Source organism: Bradysia coprophila, chromosome III (genome assembly GCF_014529535.1).
Source record: "Bradysia coprophila strain Holo2 chromosome III, BU_Bcop_v1, whole genome shotgun sequence".
NCBI lineage: Eukaryota > Metazoa > Arthropoda > Insecta > Diptera > Sciaridae > Bradysia > Bradysia coprophila.
In genome coordinates this window covers 3,682,126-3,704,871 of record NC_050736.1, presented here as the reverse complement: position 1 = coordinate 3,704,871, position 22,746 = coordinate 3,682,126, and the positions used below count along the sequence as shown (strand labels likewise).

General features: G+C 34.4%; 2 protein-coding genes across 2 annotated transcripts; one reads left to right on the top strand and one right to left on the bottom strand.

The window, feature by feature from the left end:
* Nucleotides 1-5,205: 5,205 nt before the first annotated feature.
* LOC119076213 lies at nt 5,206-9,666 on the top strand. The gene is made up of 4 exons (XM_037182868.1): nt 5,206-6,574; nt 8,650-8,754; nt 8,844-9,010; nt 9,075-9,666. The coding sequence occupies exons 1-4, from the start codon at nt 5,210-5,212 to the stop codon at nt 9,481-9,483; spliced, it is 2,046 nt and encodes a 681-aa protein (XP_037038763.1). The 5' UTR covers nt 5,206-5,209; the 3' UTR covers nt 9,484-9,666.
* On the bottom strand, nt 9,581-21,481 carry LOC119076961. Its single transcript, XM_037184055.1, has 6 exons — nt 20,825-21,481; nt 11,911-12,185; nt 10,737-10,954; nt 10,538-10,667; nt 10,230-10,473; nt 9,581-10,097 (listed from the first exon to the last, which is right to left on the bottom strand). Exons 1-6 carry the CDS (start codon nt 20,907-20,909, stop codon nt 9,838-9,840), a joined length of 1,212 nt encoding a protein of 403 aa, XP_037039950.1. The 5' UTR covers nt 20,910-21,481; the 3' UTR covers nt 9,581-9,837.
* Nucleotides 21,482-22,746: the final 1,265 nt, after the last annotated feature.

Below are 22,746 nucleotides of genomic sequence, written 5' to 3'. Positions count from 1 at the left end.
AGGCATGTAAGAGTTCGCACAAAACGACAAAACAGCTTTTCCCATTTCACACTTGTTCATTCTGCATATTCGGCAATAGAAATTGGCTACAAAACATTGCACGAAGCCCATCATCGTGTTCAATCCTAAGTTGTCACCAAGCAGAAGAATTGGAATGAGCTTCACAACTGAATATTTTTCATGATTCACTTTTATCCCAAGTTGAATTAGTTGAATCAATCAAATTGATCAGTTGAATTACGTATAGTTCTTGAATTGTCTCAAAATTGCATATTGTGTTTAGTCTCTCAGTATATCTTAATATTATGGTTCACGACTTCTACATTCAAGCTGGCATTCATTCAGCTATATTGTACGTTGTACATCTGCATGGTATTTTGAATCTGTCACAAATCATGTACTGCGCTGCTGTACAAATTCGGGACAAGTACATTTGTTAACGTAGCAGTACATTTGTTAACGTAACAGAACAGTAGTTCATCTTAGCTGTGCATAGTACTTTCATTACGTTCAACATTCAGCAATTACGTACAATATACAGATATGCTGAAAACTAATGTTCAGCTGTGTTGTAAAAAGAACTGCACAGTTACCATACCGAAATATTTTTTTTATAGGTGTACCAAATAAAAGATATCGTATCAAGAACCTAACGGTAATCGATTTACTGATTTTATTATATTGCAATGCAATTAAAATACAATTATAATACAATTAAAAGCATGCAAACGATGCAAACACTGACATTTTTTTAAAATTTTAAGTTTGCGTGGTTGTAGCATATGAACCGTTTAATTAACGGTGGTACATTTAAAGAATACATCGTTGACAGAGCATCATAGTGACTCAAATTATCGAACAGGTGCTTTCTGAGAGACATTCGAGATAGATTCTTCAGTGAAACTACTTCAAATTGATTGGCATCTCTCTCCAACAGCTTTTGGTAATCGCTAATACAGTTTCCAGTTTCATTAAAATTATAATGACAATCAGGTTTCACGAATCGAAGTAATGCCATTAACTCGATTGGAACATTCACACATTTCCATAGCGGCACAAAAATATTCAATAAATAGTCGAAAATAATATTCATATTACGAGTTGGCGGAGGGGTTGAAGTTAATACGAAATCAAATCTATTAAAAATCAATGTTTTTGTGAAGTTGAATAAATGTTGCATTGTCAGTTCAGTGATCAAATAGCTGGGAATGACGGGTGCCAGCGAACACAGTTCCAATTTATCGAAAGTCCACTTCGTTTCGACTGCATCAGTGATGTATTCTTTGAAAAGCGGTTGATTCAGCGAGTATAGCGTGAACAATTCTAGGAAGAAACCATCCTTTGCATATTCCAGATACCCCAAGTATGATTCCCTAACAGTAGCGGCTAATTTACAAGTTTCAAAGTAATTTTTGATACCGTCGTATAAAATCAATATTACAAGGCTGTAATCGCTGTTCAGTTTTGCGCACAATATTTTTTCCACAAGTTGTTTTTTCGGGTGATTATGCTGTAATATTATTTTCACTACTTCTGTAAAAATTTCGTGAGCTTTGTTATGGAATCTGTGGCCTCTAAATCGGAAACAATCGATTAACATAAAATACAGTTCAACTGAGTCGGCCTGTGATTCAACCGTTTTTAACAGCAGTTCAAAGAGAAATTCAATATCTTCTTGTGGTGGTACCACAGTGTCTCTAACAATTCTTTGAAAGAATATAAAGTACGGTTGAAACCCAAAATTATCTCGTACTTTCAGATCATATTCAGGTCTACAAAGTAGGTAACGCATGCAATCTACTCGCTGGTACAATGCGGCTGTGTGCCATAAAATATGTTTGCAGAAGTTTACGAACGACTCGCAGTTTATTAACAATTTTATAACTTCAAGCTGATGGCACATTAAAGATGAAGCAATATTTCTCGCACATTGTGTTTTATAACAACCGACAAAAAAGTTGTTATTAATTTGCAGCAACAATTTGATTATTTCGAAAGTCGGTTCAAGCGGGTAGACAATACGTCCCCGTTCGTCTCGTTCCATAAGGTCTCCTCGTGACTGCAGTGATAGATGCAGAGCCGTTTGTCCAGAGCTGTCTCTAACATCAACGCTTACGTTTTTATATTTCAGCAAAAATTTCAAACACTTTATGTTGTTATGCCACGCTGCCCATTGTAAGCAAGTCCAACCACGGTTTGCATCAGTTACACGTAGAAGCCACGGAGCACTAATTTTATGTCTCTTCAAGATCAACATAACTTCATCAAAATCACCATCACTGCATGCCTTGATAAATGCATTCATTTTTGTGTCTTAAATTTTTGTTAAAAAAGAAAATGGAATGTTAACGAGAAAAGAAAAGGTTTTTCCATAAAACTATAGCCACGATTGATGCGATCTAACTGGTTTCAATGGGCCATTTGTTATGTGATTTGTCAATCAATGCCGAGGTGACTAAGAACTTTCGGAAAAATCCGTAGTTCTTCGACAATCTTCGTTTCTTACGCGAAAGATAACGTAATGTTTGCAATTAAGACACAAGCAATACCCTCTCTAGCAAGCTAACTACATTTATTAAGGTTTACATTCATTCCAAAATACAACGTCAACAGTATATGATTCTACAAACAAAGGAATAACAGCGTCAAAACGAGGTTTGTTAGCTAGAGAGGGTATTGACAGAGCCAATGAAAAGGTCTAAATTAGACTCTGTGTAAAATTATTGACAAATTTTAAAAACCTAATGATTAAAGAAAACACAACCCTTCTGAATACGTATACGTATGTGTCATGTGCTGCCGCCAACTAATGAGGTCTAGAGCTATTAATAAAGTATACAACAATTTTGCATGTGTTTTTATATGGAGAAATCAGAAACTCAAGTAAAACACAGAAAATGTGTCGGCTTTCAAAATTTAGTGTGTGTATAAGACAAAACGATAAAATAGCCGATTCGACACGTACCTTCTTTATACTCCTATAATATCCATAGACATAAACTGTAGTTACAATTATTTTTTGTCAGTAGATTAAAAATGATGTCTTTGTACTTGTCGTACTGCTGAAATGAAGTTTTTATAATGATAGTGTTCAAGGGGACATGTAACCAATCAAGTTACAAGTTGCTTTTAATCAACGTAAATTATTGTTCTAGGTAAAAGAATTGTTGTACTCTAAAATGCACCTATCTTTTTATAAAACTAATTGATAAAATTAACGTTACCTGGAACGAACAGCCGCCAAATATTTTACGGAGGCCAAATGTATTATCAACAAACTTCTAGGCTCTTACAAGTTGCCTTTTAGCTTAAAATATAAAATTGAAAGATGTTCACTTGGAAAACTGCAATTTTTACCGTCCCTGTTTTGATATTTCGATTTTAGCTACATTTTGGATATTTTTTTTTTTTCAAATAAGTTTGTAAAATAGTCTGGCAATTTTATGCTTACAACAATCAGTCAAAACACCCTTAAAGGGTCACCGTCAGCGATATCAGTTATTATGTAAGCAAGATAAGGGACTTGCGTCACTTTACCCTTTAAGGATTTTTTGACTGATATCACCACTTTTGTAAGTGTGTCATTTAGACAACATCAAAAAACCTTATGGAAATTAAAAAATTCAAGAGAAATCAGTCTGAATCTCAAAATCTAGAAACCAATCTTGGAACACCTCACTTTTATATCGAAAATAACCCAAATCAATTGAAAAATCCGATGGAAGTTAGATAGTGCCAGAGGAATCATATGTCATCCCAAAATGAAGTTTAGGAGGGGAAATCAAATAGTTGCTGTAAAAATGCTTCGCCGTCGCCACATTTTTTTAAAACATTTTTGGTAGTAGACTTGCATCACGCCCCCTTACTAACGTGCGGGCATGATGTTTTGCGTCTATTAAAAACTTGTGAAAAGTTCTATTACACATTGTATTAAACACATTAAGCTTGCTCTTCAATGGTTATTTGTTTACCAAGGGTAAAGAGATTTTATCTACCTAGGTGAAATAATAGCAGTGAAAAAGTGCTATTATTTCGCCGTCGGTAGATAAAATAGCGTATTCACCTCTGTCCAAATGTTTATTTAGACACTTGGGGTTATACCATTCGCCTTCGGCTCATGCAATAACTCCCCAAGTGTCTAAATAAACATGTGGACAGAGGTGAATAATCTACTAATATTCACGCTGCACTGACGAGACATTATATTCATCTAAATTTTTCCATTGCATTGAACGCAGGTAATGCAAAATTCAGAAATTTAATATGCCAAGACATATAATAATTTGGTCTATGAACGCAGAGTCTAACGCTGATCGCAACTGCAAGAATTACTTTTAGAGTCTCATCCGGTTAGAAATACAGATTTCTTCTGAACGGTTGATTCGACAATGACTTAAGAGTCGCTGCGCATCTCTGCTTTACAATAAACCTATATTCGTAGCAAGCAATTGAGTTTCTGTTCATTTTGTGAAGGAAAAGAAATGAGGTTTTCCACACCTTCTACGAAGAAGGAGGAAAGCAACATTTTCAAGACCAATGATCGCGCGGTTCAGGACAATTTCGAGCTGAACATGTAATTTTGATTTAGTTTATTTCATTCCCATCGCTCCAGCCTGTTTGAAGACCAAAAACAAGTTGAAAACACTGAAAAATATGGGTCTCCTGGAGCGACATTTTACTTCAACTAACTTTATGGCTTGCAACAGAATTTATCTGGGGTTTTTTATACGTGGAATGAAAGAGGGTAAGTCCAGCTACAACACCCTATAGTCAGTTCCGCGGATAAATTCTGTTGCAAGCCAGTAGCACTGACCAAACATTGACCATATTTTGAGTCATAAGTCTAGAACGGGTGGCGGCCCATACCGATGATTATACTCTTTATGAAGGTCTGCCAAAGGCCTATATTCCTACAAATTTTCAACTTTTAGAAACATGTCTATCTTGAGCTATCACAAAAAAACTGTTTTCACCACCCCTTGACATGCTATGACTTTTCAAGAGTTCACTCCGAAAATGGGAAACTAACAGAAAAACTAAAAGATCCATATTTCTTAGAATTGAAAGACGATTCTAACGAGCTATAGCTTGCCTGGATCGCCGAACCATTGTATTTATTTTCACCAAAATTGGTTCAAGTTTTGGCGATATCACTCTTAAATCAGATTTACCACAGAAATCGTTTACTAAATTTGTCCTAAGAAATACGATGAACAAAGAAAAGGAGGCCACTAGTTTCAGTTTCTTGAACGAAACGAGAATCGAACTTTTAAGAAAATTGGTAATTAAAATCATTAATGGATACGAGGCTAAATGGAAAGAAGACAGAGACTCTAACTATGTAAAAACAAGCGTAAAACAGTGTGGTATCGGAAAGAAATTATGTAAACTTTTGCCGAAACATGAAAGTTATATTTTAAATTGTTTGGAAATTCATTGGCGCAGAATTGAAGACAAATTGGAAACATTGAATTGGGACTTTCAACCGGACGTTGATTCAAAGTTATTTGGCATTTTGAGAGGAATTGAAAAACAACTGACTCCAATTTCTGATTATCCTGAAAGTACTGCAACTGAAAGTTGTTCGGATAACTCTTGTCCCGAAGAAACAATTCCATTTGAATTTGGTTTGCGCGAAGAGGATTTTGAATTGAATCTCAAATTAAATGAATGTGAAGCCAATTCTGTTTCGAATTCACTGTGCACATTGAACAACAATCCAGACGTCCTGAATTCATTGACAAATTTTTATATATTTGTCAATTACGATATGAATGACGAAAAGCTTAACAATCAACTAAACAGCATTTGTTCCGTCGATTTCCTGTTTCACACCAAAAACGTTCCTCAAATGAACAATAAATCAAAGCCTACCAGCCTGGAACTTCCTCCATTTAATGCCAGTATCTCCAATTTAAAAGTGATCGATAAAAGTTTCAAAGACTTGGACAACATTGACTCATTGAGCATAACATCGCCCACTGCTATTCCATTGCACAACAATCAAATATGCTACATCAACTTTTCGAAACTTTGGAAAGAAAGTCGATGGTCAACTGTAAAACAACGGCTCATCCAGAGAGGTGTCATGGAGTCAAACGGAATGTACGTTGTTTTTCCAATCTACCGAAAGGAATTCGTTATTGGAAGAGGAAGCTTTGGCGATGTAGAATTTGGATTGTCCAGAACGTATCATGGTATCGCTTTGAAACGATTAACCGAGAACGGTTTCTGCTCGAGTCGATATGACGAGCTGCAATCGGTTCTCAGTCGCTTCAGTGAATTGACCTGCGAAAATCTGCACAAGAGTCGTTTGTTTCAAGACATGGCGGGCTATGTGTTCTTATCGTCCCGTATTTGTGAATATAATCTTTGCGATTATATTGAGCACATGAAAAGCAACATCACTGAATGGAATGCGCAACGAAAGCTATCCACCTTTCTGCAAATTGTTAAAGGATTGACTGCGTTACATCTGAATGTTCCAATCATTGTACATGGCAATTTGAAACCCTCGAATGTTCTAATAGACGAAAATGGTGTGGTTAAACTGGCTGAATTTGGAATATTTGCGGTAAGTGAAATTAATTAAATTTGAGCTTACAAGTCGTATTGTAGATCTGCGACTGCAATCCAAATTTCAATCAGGAACCAAAATTTATAGCACCGACTGGCTCTACTCTACAGTCTACATGTCTTTCTGTTGACAAAGATATCCGAGAGTTAAGGTCTTAACCGTCTTAACTAATACGTAACACGCCTTTTCCTGGATAAAACCGGTTTATTGATGGGGGTATCTTTAAATTAGAGTCTTTCGTCTGAGTCGCATTTCTGATTTTTAATACTCCAAAACATGATTGATTTAGGCCAACGTCCACCTTACGGTTCAATGTGTGATTCATATTGTTGAGTCGTTGACTTTACACCCGACTGAAATTGTGTTTCGTATTCAAATAATTTATGGAAAAAAACCATAACAAATGAAAATCTGGGCTTAAACTTAGAGCTGCTATTAGATTTAGTATGGAGATTATACAAATAACGTCACACAATCTGTCTAGTCTACACAAATTGTGAATAAAATATTTGTCCAAAGCCGCGATAAGATTTGTATTACAATAATCAGGCTTTAAGCGGGACAACAATTGATTGACGTACTCTTTTAAGTTCTGAAAATCTACCTAAACGCCCCCCAAACAATAATCACTATACTGAGCTTATGATGCTTTCGCTTACATTATTATGCATTAACGGAATAATTGTGGATAGCTTCATTTCCTCGGGTACGATGATTGATTAGATTAAAGTGACTGTCAGTATTTCAAGGACTATTATACAATAGAAGATTTGCGATTAAGGTCGGTGAAATTGGGTCGTTCTTAAGGCTGGTTATTTAAATCATTCTTAACTTCATTGAAAATGGTAAGATTGGCTGAGACATTATTATAAGAGTCGGTTGTGTGTCGCTGTTTGTAATTTCTATGTTAATACGGGTACTGCGACTCACAATTTTAACCTCGATAAGGTTTTGGTATTAGCAACCACAATAACAACATTGGTTAAACGCATTCAAAAAAAAAAAAAAAAAATTGGTGAACATTGAACAGACGGCTAACAGTAGTACAATTTTATCGAGTCTGTTATTATCTGGAAAATTTAGGTATTTACAGATGGCATGGCCTAAGCGTTCCTACTACGACTTTTCTTTCGGTACATGGTTTTATATACACTCTAAATTTCCGCGACTGGAACATTTGAAAAAAAAAATGCGAAAAAATGCGCTACGGCCGCAATTGTCATTACTTTTTCGTCTTTAAACATTCGTTGGATAGTCGAATCTTTCCATTCATTCATCGCCTGATAATTTAACATTAATAAAGAAATCGCAATTTAGCGCACTTTTTCGCAATGGTTCGTCGCACGACTTTTAAGAGTCTGACGACAATACTCTCTAGAAAATAAACTATCTGAGAAAATCGAATTAGGGGGCAGTATGAGTTCGAGAAACTCTGCTTCTCAACAAAGTGTGAAAAACCGTAGCCAAGATTCACAAACGTCTTTACACACAGCACTGCTTCTACCATTAACATAGAAAATATTTGGAGGCTGAGGTTTCTTTTGTGAGGATAAGACTTATTTTCGTTGTATGAGTTAAAACATGCAAAACACACAATCCTAAGCGGTAGCTCTTATCACTGAAACCTCCAAATTTGACACTTGTACCACCTTAATAATTGTAATTTGTTTGCTAGAGAGAGTATTGATATCAGCTTTTATTTGCAGTAATTTGAACAATAGCGGAATAATCGTCCTAGTATATAGATCCGCGACAAAATTTAGCCTGAAAATGCTCTAATACAGAAGAAATTGTACCTTTACCTCATTGATACAATGACGACATGTCGAGCTATAAATAACGTCAATCTCGTTCCATTTTTTTAAATTTTTGCTTAAAGATCAATCACATTGAATGAGTTGAGGAAGTACGACTCGTATGTGAACTGAACAGGTATTCAACCTATAATTAAGAGTTATCGACCGAAATCATCTTGTTGTTACCCAAAATCGATCGATTTAAACGTGTAATGTCTCTCCGATTATCGAACCGATGACTGGCCGATTAATGAACTACTATTTTGATTTTCACAGTTTTTATACGATAACGACAGACAAATCAATGAAGCCGATAAGATATGGAGACCGAATGAAGTTGATTCATTGCAAAAAAATTGTAATTCCATGTCGGATATATACGTGAGTAGAGATTCATTTACGTTCCCATAAGTGTTTCGCGCCAAAAAAATCGGAGACATCTTATCCTAACGAATAACGAATGTTTCCAGAGTCTTGGCCTTCTCACATTTTTTATTTACTCCAACGGAATGGTTCCGAAAGATTCGAAAGATATCAAAATTTTCGATAATGTCTTTAATATTGAATTACTGCAATTACTGCAACAAATGATTCATCACGATCCGGTGCAGAGACCTACCGTTAGCGAAATACACAAGTAAATTTAGCGAACTTATCGAAGCATTTGTTTAAAACTTTAAAAAAAAATTTCAAATCGACAGACACATTTTCTTTTGGCCGAAAGAACGGAAATGGCAATTTCTGTTGGCTTGCATTGCAACCATAAGTTATGAATCGTCATTGGACTATTCAGTGCGTCAAAAGTATTCTCTGTCCCATTACTTGGAAACCATATGGCATCATCAGAATGTGAAAACTTATTGGATTTCGCAAATGTTCATGAACTTTCCCTGCACTGCCATTTCGAAAGGAGCTCGAGCCGATTCGCCGATTGATTTGCTGAGATTTTTGGTCGCATCGCGGGAGGACTATCCGTATTTGTTCTGTGAACAGACTAGTGTTGTTCTCGAAACGTATCCCGATTTGCCGTTTTTAATTTACGCTGCATTGAAGTTCAAGGAACAAATGGCATGGGAAACGTTCCCGCATTTGCGCACATTTCTTGTTTAACACGGTCGGGGGGTTGGATGGATTTTTTCCCTGTTTTCGTTGTTACGAAATTTTAATTTATTTTCGATGCACCTCCGCCAGTAAAACTCAATATTCGTCCTAATTCATAAAAAAATTATTATTACAAAATGCTCGTAAATTACAAACGAACACAAAATATATCACATTTGAATTGAAACATGATGAACGGCTTTTTTCTACATTTTTGTTAGCATTGCTGGTACTTATCCTATATACATACTGACTCACAAATTCATCATTTTCAAAGTGTCGTTTTCTATCGATTAAAGCTAAACTTAACGGAAATCTATATAATAAGACCCTCCTTAAAACTAATTTAATCAGTCGAATATTTTAGTTTGTCGGTAGCGTGGCTGGCGGTCCATCCCCTGTTGCAGATGAACTTATACCATTTGATTCGTTTGTAGTTTTTTGGTTTGGAAATAAAGCTGCATAACTGGGTGGTGGATCGATTTCATCATAATTGATTTGTGGGGCTGATTGTTGGTCAACTGGTGATGAATTTGTGGTTGTAAAATCTGACGTTGAATATGCATTCGCTGAAGCATCAAAGTCTGGGGGCACTGATGGTTTTTTATGGCGACAACAGCATTCTATAAAAATTTGGGTTAGATCGAACGTTCATTAGACAGCCAAAGCCAAGATTAAAGGATGCACTGACTACATCGCTAAAGCCTGTTCAATTTTTGAGTCGACTGACTGTAATTAATGCAATTGAAACTTACCCCATAGTCCACAAATTAACAAAGCACCGCCGCACAGCAGCATTCCCAGCATTAAATAGCCCCACGGTCCATATCGTGACAGGCCACGCGTTAATGACGGACGATTTTCTCGTTTCGGATCTAATTCGGTCGTTGTGATAATTGTCATTTTTGGTGGCGGTGTCAGAACTGATACATTCTCTTCTTGTGGGAAAATTTTTCGAATTTCTTTTGCGATGTGTTGGAAAACGTTTCCACTTTTTCTCTGTGAATTTGGAACCTGAGTTATTACTTCAATTTTTCTAGCCTTTAATTACAGTTACACTTACAAAATCCATGTTGTTTTTGTGCTTCAAGCACAATTCTGGATCCTCGTCACTATCATATTCATTCCCATTGGGACAATGTCTAATTCCATCGCAAACTAATGTATCTGACACACAAAGCATAACTTCACTCCTGTAAATGAAAATAAAATACAAAGTTTTCCAATTGAACCAATATCTCCTCCAATTTTTTTCTTTTTACCCGAAACGTAGGCAAGGATGTTTTCCTTTTTGATTGCAATGATATCCCTTCCCTAATACGGTTATAATTAATTTGTAAGCAGGCACATTTCCATAATGATTCCAGGTAATCTTCAATCGACCGGGCAGTAAACGCACCGGTTCGTCTACCATTCTATGTGTTTCCAATTGGCATGGATCAATTTTCCAAGGTGCAATGAGCTGATCATTTGTTGAAATCTGAAATTAAATTTGAAAATTGAAGAGAAATTACTTAATGTAATGGTGATGATCAATTAAGATCAATCCTCATTCGCAAAGTGCATCATATGCAGACTTATGCTGTGAAATAGGTCGACTAATCATGAATGGTTTTTTTTTAAATGCCATTTCATCGTCTTTGTACAATAAAATGTGACTTTGTCGGTTGTAGCGCTGATTTATATGTAAAATTAAAATTGGTGTTCATACCAGATGAGACTTCAATTCACGAAAATTATTGAAAATTCAAGTCATGCATAATTCAGTGGTTTCAAGTGGTTACTTGCTGAGAATTTTAATTGTATCGTTTTCATGAATAGAATACACAGTATACTAACTTCTGCTGTAGTTAACATACGGAACGAATAAAAGTTTGTCGTGAGAATATTTAATTTGAATTTAACGACAATATGGTGTACACTGCGCACTTACTTGGAACACTATTGAGCTAATCTCAATAATTATGCTCGTTTTTAATAACAAACTTCTGGTCTTGAGCCCATTACTTGACACAGTGAGATAACCACCACATTCCCTAAAGAGATAAGTGAATATAGGTCGAGAAATCAATCTCGTAATGTGAGTAACAGTCAAGATTTTCGGTAGCGCAACTTGAATTTACAGTTGGTTTTTAAAATTACCTTTTCGTCTACCTTAATTGAGTTTCGACAGATAACACTCCCTTGATTGTTTTATAATTATTCAGTTGAGCTAATGTTGCGTTGAATGGAATGGTAATGCATACAAAAGAAAATGTTTCTTTCTCATTATTGCAGTCACTGTTTTCAAACCGTAAATGATATCGAAACGAGGCTAACGACATCTGATAGATCTCCCAACAGGAAAAATTATTTCTGAACACAAACTCTAACAATTGATGTTGATATCATAAGCCAACAACAGTTTTACAAGCAACCAAGTAAATATTAACTTACAATTTCTAATGGGCAACTAGTATCGTTCCATATCCGCCGTCCTGATTCACCACTACTTTTGTGAGTGGTTTCGTACGTCTTTTTCACTTTCGGCTTATGCAATCGAACGATAAAGCCATTGGATTCCGGCGCAGATAGAACTGATCTGCATGGTAATGGCACATCTCCAGGATGTAGATCGTATATTAGACTAGATTCAACTTCTCGTTCTTGCACATATTGTTTTAGATCTGTTTTACATATTGATTCCGTTGGTTGTGCATGTACATCGACATCTGAAAATTGAATAAAGAAATAGTTGAATGACGCCATCGAAAAATTTTGGTTTATTTGTAATGGTCACAATGTTGATTAGCAAAAGGTGAAATATTGGGTGAAGAAAGTCAGTTGGTTCAGAATTTTAAAACTCCAATTTTAGACCAAACAATGATGAATTTCTTTACAGCCGTTGAAAGAACGGTTCGTCATCTGTTGTTGACAACGACGACAAAAAGAAGCAATGAGTTCTAGCCATTGATCTGATCTCTTATATAGTCAAATTTTATGTTCAAACAAACGAAGTAAAAGATTGTACCAAATACGAGACGTTACTTTTATCAAAAGAAGTAACAGATTTTGATTTTGCTATCATATTGCACTACGCTAGCTCTTCCTGAACACAAAATTAGTACATAACGTCAGTGGTTTCAATTTTTTTTGCCGAGTTATAGCCCGGCAAATGTAAATCCATATTTCATATGAGAGAAGCGCTATTTACGCCGTAACACGTAAACATTTCTAAGTTCGTTTCGTACAATTTTTAATTTGTTAATAATCACACAATGTGCAAAAGTCAATGTGTAGCAAAAAGCAGCGATCGAGCTTTTAATCAAATCAAATTATCTGTTGAAAAAAAGGGGCATGATCTAACTCAGAGTAGAAAAAATGTGCTTGAATATCTGACATCTACATATAAAATTTATTGTGTCAATGCTACAATATCTCGCACGACTTAAATTATTAATGATTCTGATCAAATCGAATTTATTCGCTAATAGACGAGCGCTAATAGGTTATAATTTTAAATGCTATAAATATATCGTCAATTCTTTACGCCGTCAATTATCGGTCAGCTGTGAAATATATTACATTTTTCATGTTATAGAAATTAGAATACTTTTATCGATATATTGTAAGTGATTTGCCACAAACATGTACTTCGTTTAATTAACTAACAAAATATTGGCATTGTGAAAACCACAAATCACTGTAGTCAAAAAAATTATCGCCACAATATTACAATCAAATATGGTTATTAAATTGGCTGCAGCTCGACGCTAAATACATTGTGTGTGATAGACGTAGACAATCCTTAAATCAACGTACACGCCAGCGACGAAACATGTGAATGGAAACAGTACATAAAATAAATCGAGTTTTTTCTACTTCTAAATATTCTATTTGATATTCTTGGAACAAGTTATGTAAAAATATATCGAACCATTATGCTCCGGAAATGTTCAACGTGCTCTATCTAATATCAATTTTATAGACGAGTGGTGTCAGTGGTTCTGAATTTTAAACATAACATACGCTGGTGGAAAAACCTACCTTTTTGGCGCTAAGCTCGCGGGAAATTTTTTGAGCCAACTAGATCGTCAGTCGGGCCGTATATCTCTGTCTTCTTTCCCGACCAATTCTTTTTATTTATGAAGATTTCCCAATATTGATATATTTCGACCAAAGCAATGTTTTCATTTTAAACCCTTTAAATCAGGAAATCTTGTCTTTATTAACAAGATAACAAGCGGAAAGTTTTCTTAGTTTTTTGGCTCGCGGGAAGAAAAAAGGTTTTTCCACCAGCGATTACAATTCAGATAAAATTTTAAAGCAAAAGTGTGAGAATAAACAGCTGTCTACAGCTACAGCTAGCCACTAAGCATTTGTTGCCTGCGGCGACAATAAAAATAAGCGTTCTTCTCTGGGTAATGTGGTCTTGTACGTATAGCAAATCGTATGTTAAAACGAATGAAGTAATAGATTTTTCTGTATACGTGAGAGTGTATTGGTGAGCTATGATATGAATCGGTTGGTAGGGAAAGTAAACGGTCGAGAAGGAAAGTAACGGTTGGGAAGGAATGCACCAACACACTCTCACTATTACAGAAAAATAACTTTCAAAATACCCCAATACACACTCGATGTGTGTTTTCGCTTGGGCTTCGCCCGCGCGTGCACACACATCTTGTGTGTATTGGGGTATGTTGAAATATACTATTTACCAAGTCCTGGGTAATACTTTAAACAAAAGAAGTAAAATATTAACAAAAGATTTTGCAAATTGTGTAGCGATACGTTTAACGTTATGATCCCACTAGGCTTCACACTCTTAAAACTCAATAGAGTGAGACTTAATTCACTCTGTCATATCTACAGTCACAGACAGTGAAATTTCAGCATAAATTTGTTCCAGTTGACACATGCAAGCAAACATACAAACTGTTTATACTGGTTTATACGGTTGAAGCTGCTACATACACGCGCGTTATAGTGGTAAAATTGTTAAAAAAAACAGCTGAAGCAAATTAATGCTGAAATTTCACTCCCTCTAACTGTTCGGACATCAAATATGGGAAACAAAACTGGACTAAGGAAGAGATGCTTTCTAAAATCGAAAGATTTTATTCTAATTTTCTAATAACAAAATACCTCCACTGGCCTAATAAATCAAAGATTTGTTCCAGGGCAATATTTGAAGATAAATGAACGTATCCATTCTTTGCTCATCTGTCAACAGCTAATATTGTATGGTGTTCACTGTATCAACAATAAAAATTGTAAATTGAAAGAAAAATAGATTAATTAGGGTAAACAATCAATAAATTTATTTCGCTAAAAACCTGACTCTCAAAACTATCGGATCGTCTTCATACTCAGTGTTGTAAAGCTTAACAAACAATGTAACAATGATTGATGTAAATCGATTCATCCAAAATAAATACGCAAACCTCAACACAAACGATTCACAAACGTATTCGTTCATATACGAACATTGATAGATACAAATAAAAATATCGTCGGGTCATTAGTAGGTGACCCGTTTAAATTGATATTACACTTTATAAATTTATTTAAATTAATATCTTGAACGTGAATAGACAATAATGAACATATTCGACATGCAACATAAGTATTGTTGTTTCTTTTTTCGTCCATGATGTGATGTATGGATCTGGGATCTCATATGCTAGAAAAAGCAACACAATTTTCATTCATCAAATGAGCTCACAACGATTGAACTGATAATAATGAAATTGATTCACTCAAATGTACCGCTTATTCACCGTTTATATTAACAAAAACTTTTCCAATGTATTTCTGTGAAATAAGATATTCTGCGGATAAATATTTGATTTTTGCAATATAACGTGAGAATGTGATCTCTGTTTTATTTGAATGACAAAAAAATTCAAAATATTCCACTGTCGTTTGGATTCAGTTTTTTTCTGGCAAAAAAAAAAAACTAAAGTCACTAAAAACAGAAGAAATCGCCGAGACTGGTTTCTCTAATGTTATTTTAATATCATCATTTTGCAAAAGACATTTTTCCCCAATGTCTAAAAATAGTGTAACAATCTTCGTAACGATTCATTTCGTTGTTGTAGGACTTCGTTATATATGATCAATTTTTTTAACAAAAAAAAAACGAGATGTTGACCTCAAACCACCTCAATAGAGGTACGTGCAGTCGCTCATGTAGTTCTAATTAAAATAACAAATAACATACGACGCGTTTCGTCACATAGTTTACACGAGCTCACCGAAATTTAATTCATTCCATGAGCTGAAAACTAGATTTTTAATGAAGACAAATTTGGGTAGCTAGAAGTCTCATCACCTGATTTGACCTTGACGGTATTATTGGATATCACGATAACATTTTTGTTACTTGTGATGAGGATGGGATCTTCAACAAAAAACCTGCAAATCATTTCATCTAAACACCGACACACCTCCAACTGATTATTATTTCCAGCAAGATCGAATGTAAATAATTAAGTAATATCTTAACGATGACGAAAGCATCATTTACATCAAGTAAACAAGACGCCAGGTAAACAACAACTGACGACTATTTGAGGAAAAAACAGCTACGCAAATTATATATTTTCTTGGGTTTTAGCATTTCCAATAAATTACAAAAATATTCATTAGAAAACAGTCGAGCAATAATGGCAAAGTCAAGTTATCAACAGCAGCAATTTTTTTAAAGCTTTTAGTAATTCATTGTAAATTGTAAATTTATATAGGAAAATGCCCGCCAACTTAAAACTAAACTGTAGCATCAAGGTCAAATTTGTTTACGTTTAAAATTAACACGAAGAAGAAACGTCACTCAGTCTTATGTTACATTACGTACTATATATACAATGAATCCATTTACAAGTATAATCGATGGACTGTGTAAGACAATTCAATAAAATCCTGAACGTTATAAAAATCCCTGAAGGAAGTCTCTACTCTTTCATCTATTTATTTTACATTTCCTGTAGGTCTAGGTGTCGCGTCATCTCTGATTTTATGTCCAGAACTAATAAATCAATATGAGCTCTTGACTGTTACGAATACGATGTCCATGACTTCCACAATAGACGAGGCAATATTGCTTTATAAGACTTAGGTTATTTGAATCTGCATTTATTATTGAAATATTTTCTCCTTGCATTCAATCTAAATAATTCAATTTTACAATCAATTTCTTTCACTCTATGTCAATGCAACAGCTGAAATTTGTTTGATTTATACAGAGTGTAAGAGTCGGTATTTTGAAAAGTCAATCATTAATGACCCTGCTATTTGGTGTTACTCTGAGTGAACTCGAAAGTTAACAATATTGGAAACAAGTTATAAATCGAATACCTATCTCGTCTCGAGTCATACCGAAATACAAACAGATGGTTTTACAGTTGTGAAAATGAAAGTGGTATCAACGCACAAAAGTAACAAACACAACACCTACCATCCGCGATGGTCTACATATATATGCAAACCTATAAATATGCTGTGACTAATTTTGTAATAAGAAATTTCATTCAAATTATCGTTTGTTACCAGTCGGTTCCAGATCTCTAAAATATTGTCAATACAGACCCCACGATGACGACGCGTAAAATTTGAACACCCAAGAGATTAATTTTTAAATTCATTCTGATTGTCTTGTGACGTCACACATGGATTTTATTAGTCATGGGTGATGTCCAAGCGGATAAATCAATTATTTAGGTGATGACAAATATACAGAATCTTCAGATTGAATTAACGAAACCTGACCATATAGCAGGAGAAATCCGTACTTTATTAACATCGGAAAAAACACCGTATGAGTCATGGAACTCGTTCGAAAGAGATGATGTTTTTTCTTTTATTAAAATTAATTTGATTTGGACATCGTCACTTTTCTCTTACCATTTAAAGTTTGACAGAATTTCTCAACGTCACAACTGGATAACTGCATAACAAGAAAACATTTTCTGTTAATTTCTTGAATCATCAGTTAACATAGATACAATTCACTAACGCTACTTGCAAAATAGGTTCCTAAGCAACAGAGCAAAGAATATATCAGTTGTTTTGTCGTTCAAAACAACCAGCGAAAAAAGACAACAACCCATCAAATCAATCTAGATAGACCGTATACCGGCCGCAATACTCGACTAGAGGTTATTAAACATAATTCAAGAAAAATGAAGGAGTGAAGACATTTCAATAGCCAATTTAAAGGATGGGTGTGTGTACCGTCTGTGAGTGATGGCCGCATTGTATGTATGGGAACATACGTAAACAAATGTGTGTCTTATAAGCATTTTGTTTTCGTTACACTACTTACTTCTTGCTATAATCTGTAATGTGGTTGTGCACAGAGAATTGATAAAAAAACCATAACAAAACTAAGGTAAATTTTATGGCTCGACAAGCGATAGAGTCAAGATTATTTCTATGCTATAATTAGAAAGAAGAGAAAAACTGGTTGGATGTGTACACACAGGGTTAATGCACTTTGGATATTCACTTGTTACGCGTATACATTGCATTACACTTTGAAAATGTAAATTAAAAGGAATTCTTTACTTAATTCGTTGTTAGCCGTATAATATGCAAATGTTGAATATGACAGACTTTTTTAATGAAAAATAAATTAGAAAAAGGGGCTAAATAAGGCTGATGACAATTAACGACCAATTAAACTCCGATGAGCTCATCACAGAAATCATGTGGATTAAATCAGTAGTAATGACAAACGTAGAAAAGTTTCAAACAAAGTCATCAGTTACATGCACCAGTATCAAAGTCGGCAATTAAATATTATGCCGTGTAAGCTTAATGCAATGTAACGCAAACAATTGCAGTTTTTGATTAATTAATTAGCTTGCTCAATACAGAAATAACAATTTCTTTTCCCTCTGTGCTAATCCACTGCAAACACAACAAACCTACAAACAATCGTACCGACTAATTCAAACACTAAAGACTCGTTTGAAATTAATAATTTCAAGAATATGATGCAATAATACACCTTCAAGAAGGTAAGTTAGTATCACCATATCACACTTTGAAGGACTGAACAAAAGTAAACAACAACAACGAATACACACGTAAATTCCCACGAACAAGTTTTTATGAGTAGCATGACGAAACATTAGCAACAAAACTTATCGGGCCTATAAAACTTTACCGAAAGTCATTGATGGAAAAGTGAGTAGGTATACACACAGTGCACACACATTTCAAATTGATTTCCGATATTTCAGCATTGAAAATATCCAGCAAAAATTGCACTCCCGAAACACATAACTTAATCTTAAACTGAAAGTTGCTTCGTAATTTTATGGCATCAAGTGCTAATAAAGAATGAATATTGATAATGTGTGCCACTTCTGATTACAAAGAGTCTTCTTTATCGTCAGAGCAATTAATTTCAACTTAACGATTTTATAGCTCGATATGGGTAGATGAGACACTCATTCATGGAATTATAATTCATTTCCTTGTTCATCAATATTGTTTTAATAAATGAAATTAATGTGTAAAAAGACACTACACACTGTAGTAAGATCTTCTCTTTTCGCTCAATCTCCTGTATTTTCACCCATAGTAATACTGAATGACACACGAAGAAGAAAAAAGAAGATTGTCGCCATAACTCAAATTATGTACAATTCAACTTGGTTTAATTGGAAACAATTTATTGGAATAAATTTTGGGGCAAATTTTTTCGTCTTCGTTAATTTTTGTTGGTCGGCTGTGCTACTTAAAATAACGAAAATTATTTATTGAACGGACAGATATAAATGAGTCAAAACGTAAGAACCTAAAATTTATTGTTAGTCCGTGTCAACCACAAAATTAACAAATATTTTATCAACACAAAAAAGATTAAGAAAACAACTGTTGGGAATAACAAAGGAAATGTAAAATTTAAACAAAAAATATCATTTAAGGATGTAAGTTGAAATGAGTATGCCTGTTATCAGGTATCAATATTGTTATCGTATACACGCAGGTTTTTAAAGAAAAATGCAAAAAAAAAATATTTCGTGCCGTCGACATTGTGAAGGATAATATATTTCTGATATGAATAAAATGCAGTGACAATATTTTACAGTGCACGAAATACCGGTCATTGCTTTGCAACACGTTTAGATTAGAAGGAACGTAAATAGGTTGAACCTAAACATCTATGTCGACACCAATAAGTTATCTCATAACAACACACTATATTAGCATGAGAACCATGCACCAGTATTTCTCAGGGGCACAATATAGCAGCCATAAAAACCATTCATTCATTATAAAAGGAGACAGCACTCATAAAGCATGTGGTTTTACTACAATACTGACGTTAACGGTAATTTTTATGATTTTTTTCGCTACTTCTCGAACTGAACTTTCACAGAGAATTGCTGAGTCAGCTCTGTTATAAAGACCTGACTAACTATTTCCTTTATTTGGAAAATAATTTCATTTATCAATTTGCATTACGAATGATGATAATAATTTGCCGTATCAATACTGTGACTGATGGCGATGTCACAAACAAAGGTTACAGAGAAAAGTTACAATATAAAGCCTCATTGTGTTCTTAGACAAAAAGTATTGTATTGCATTTAATGCTTCGAACATGAAAATTCAAGTTCATTTGAATGTGCTGTGCAGTCACATTACTTTAAAGAAAAATTTGCTTTGTGTTGATCCGATATCTAAATATGTTACACTATGCCAGCCAACGTACAATTCATTTAATACGGAATAGAAAAAAATGGGCACGGTATTGAGCCCTCAGAGAGAAAAGTTATTCACGCATACAATAAATGTACCAATCCAACACCGAATAAAGTTTTTAATGTCCCACAGTCATAGTTTTTCAATTCCGGCACAATTAAAGCGACCAGTCAATTCGGTAATTTAGTAAAATTAAAGTAGAACAATGCGATATTATTTGAATACATTCCATATTATAAAATGTGTGTCATAAATTCATACCGAAAATAAAATTTTAAGTATTTGAAATTATGTTATTTCCACATTCATGCAATTGTGTGTAGTGTACTTAAGTATACGGCATAAAAAATAAATCGTTGGACAAACAATAAATAAAACATTCTACTTGTAACTTTAAAATAGAGGTTACAGCGTTGAAAAACGGTTTTAAGGTTTTTCATGTTATTTCATGTATGCAATAGAAAGACGAGTGCTTGTAACAAAAAACTTGAATTCACAGTTACCGCTTAAATAATACCAACAAATTGTATTACCATGATTTTTTGCTGAAAACAGCAGAACATGTTTTCCTACCTTTTTGTTCTTTTTTCTAACAATAATTGTTCAAAAAAGAAGAACATTTTTATTGGCAAAATTGAATGAATCTAGTACTTACTTGAGTAAACTGATGCACAGTAAATCAATTGTATGGATAATGTGAATATAGACCAATGCACTACCATCAATTTGTACATATCCATTGTTGGTCTAGCAGTGATTACTCTAATTTTACTATTGTTTGTGACAAACTGATGACAAAACTTGAGCAAAACTAAGTTCTTCTCTTTCCTTGAAAAAGAACTTATCACAAAATCGATATAATTACAGTTAGATTCACAAATGGAAAAAATTTGTTAAATTTTTTATCAAATTTTGTTCAACAAAATGTTCGGCTATATCAGCAAATTTTTTTACGATTTTTTTTCCACAATTTTTTGTCACTTGAAATCAGTTTCTGATTTATGTCGCTGTGTCATATGAATGTTAAACTTTTACTAAAATATTTGACTGATTTGTGTCAGTCATATTAAACAATAAAACTTCTAACGAAATCGTTTTTTTTTGTTACCGAATTCAATATGGAATACCATATAACATCCAAACGAAGACTAAATTCTTCAACACTGCTTTGTATCTGATGACTACGCTTACTATACTGTTATGAGGTCTCAACAATGTGTTTAATACCGAACCAAACGATAGAAGAGTCGCAGCATTATAATGCTCTTCTCTCACTGAATAGGTGTCTTCCATGTGTTTTTTCAACGGCATGAACACATACCAACACACACACAATTTAGTGAAGTAATCTAATATCTCAACTCGTTGTAGAGATGTGCTGGTCGAGATTTTGTCGGTTTCATCATAATCCTTTCAAATTCTATAAGTCTGGATCATTTCTTAGAATCGGGATTTTGTAACTCAAGAAAAATGTCGGGTCTTCACAATTTTATTAATTTTCTTTTAATCAATTTCAGAACGGGTGTAAGTTGGTATGCATTCAATTCTCATTCTCGTGTAATCTTTGTGAATGTGGAAGAGTTTACCCTAAGCTCATCATGAGAATCATAAGACATCTAATAACGTATCTTATATTTCCGCAACTTATAGTTGGAAAAGGCTTTCGTAGTTCCGGGTCTATTGATTTCGGGCGACGTGCACACCTCTAACGAGAAAGAGAGAATTCAGATGAACTTGAGATGAATTTTCTCGTTTACTTTTGTTGTTATACAATCAGCGGCGGTGCCCATTACAGTAGTTTAGGTGTAATGAGATGTGTGTTTGTTTGTTATTGTGGGTATTTGAAATAGCGCATTTTAATAGTCCGCTGATGTTATTGTTGTTTTAATTTTAATATATTACTATTGAAATGTCTGCTTATACATTGATCCGATGTTAATACTGGATATTTTTCGATTTTCTTCCATTTGATGATCTAATAGTTACCTGGTGAAGAATTCGTTTAACTTTTTGTTGTAAGATGATTGAAGAGGCTCTAGTCTTTACTCCTGATTTTTTGTAATCAGAATATGAAAACTCTGTGCTCCGAAGTTTTTGTAAACGTTTGTATAAGTTTGTATAAGAACGGGTTTCATCGGGTGCTAGTGGTATTTAGGGCTTCTTCGGCTTCTGTATTGGCTAACTACAGAGAAAGCTTGCACTCAGACGAGCTTATCATTCGAAATATAAGAATGCACTGAATCAGTGACGAGCAGACTGTCATGTTGCAGTCTCTGTTAATCTCAGGTCAAGGAATGTGATCCTGACAACAAAGTTGTCTGACTGGTTAACATTTGCGCAAGGTCTAGTGTGGTTGACATAAAATTACTTTTTTGAAGTGTGTTCGCGTCCAATAATGCTGTTGGTAAGACTCGAGAGAATTTCGAGAAAGTTTTTAAAAAATTGCTCAGTGGATCATTTTTGGAGAATTTTAACTGGAAAATATAGTAACTGTTCGTTCAGGGCATCATGGCGAACAAATGAATTTTAAATTCAATCAGAAAGTATTATTCGAAAATTCTAACACAAAACCAATTT

What these genes read in the sequence shown, in the direction of transcription:
- LOC119076213 (XM_037182868.1), top strand. Translation starts at nt 5,210, where the DNA reads ATGAACAAAGAAAAGGAGGCCACTAGTTTCAGTTTCTTGAACGAAACG. An exon ending in CTGAATTTGGAATATTTGCG is followed by an intron (nt 6,575 to 8,649) that starts GTAAGTGAAATT and finishes TGATTTTCACAG; the next exon opens with TTTTTATACGATAACGACAG. An exon ending in ATTCCATGTCGGATATATAC is followed by an intron (nt 8,755 to 8,843) that starts GTGAGTAGAGAT and finishes GAATGTTTCCAG; the next exon opens with AGTCTTGGCCTTCTCACATT.
- LOC119076961 (XM_037184055.1), bottom strand. Translation starts at nt 20,909, where the DNA reads ATGGATATGTACAAATTGATGGTAGTGCATTGGTCTATATTCACATTA. An exon ending in CTGTGCATCAGTTTACTCAA is followed by an intron (nt 12,186 to 20,824) that starts GTAAGTACTAGA and finishes TTCAATTTTCAG; the next exon opens with ATGTCGATGTACATGCACAA. An exon ending in GTTAATTTGTGGACTATGGG is followed by an intron (nt 10,098 to 10,229) that starts GTAAGTTTCAAT and finishes AAATTTTTATAG; the next exon opens with AATGCTGTTGTCGCCATAAA.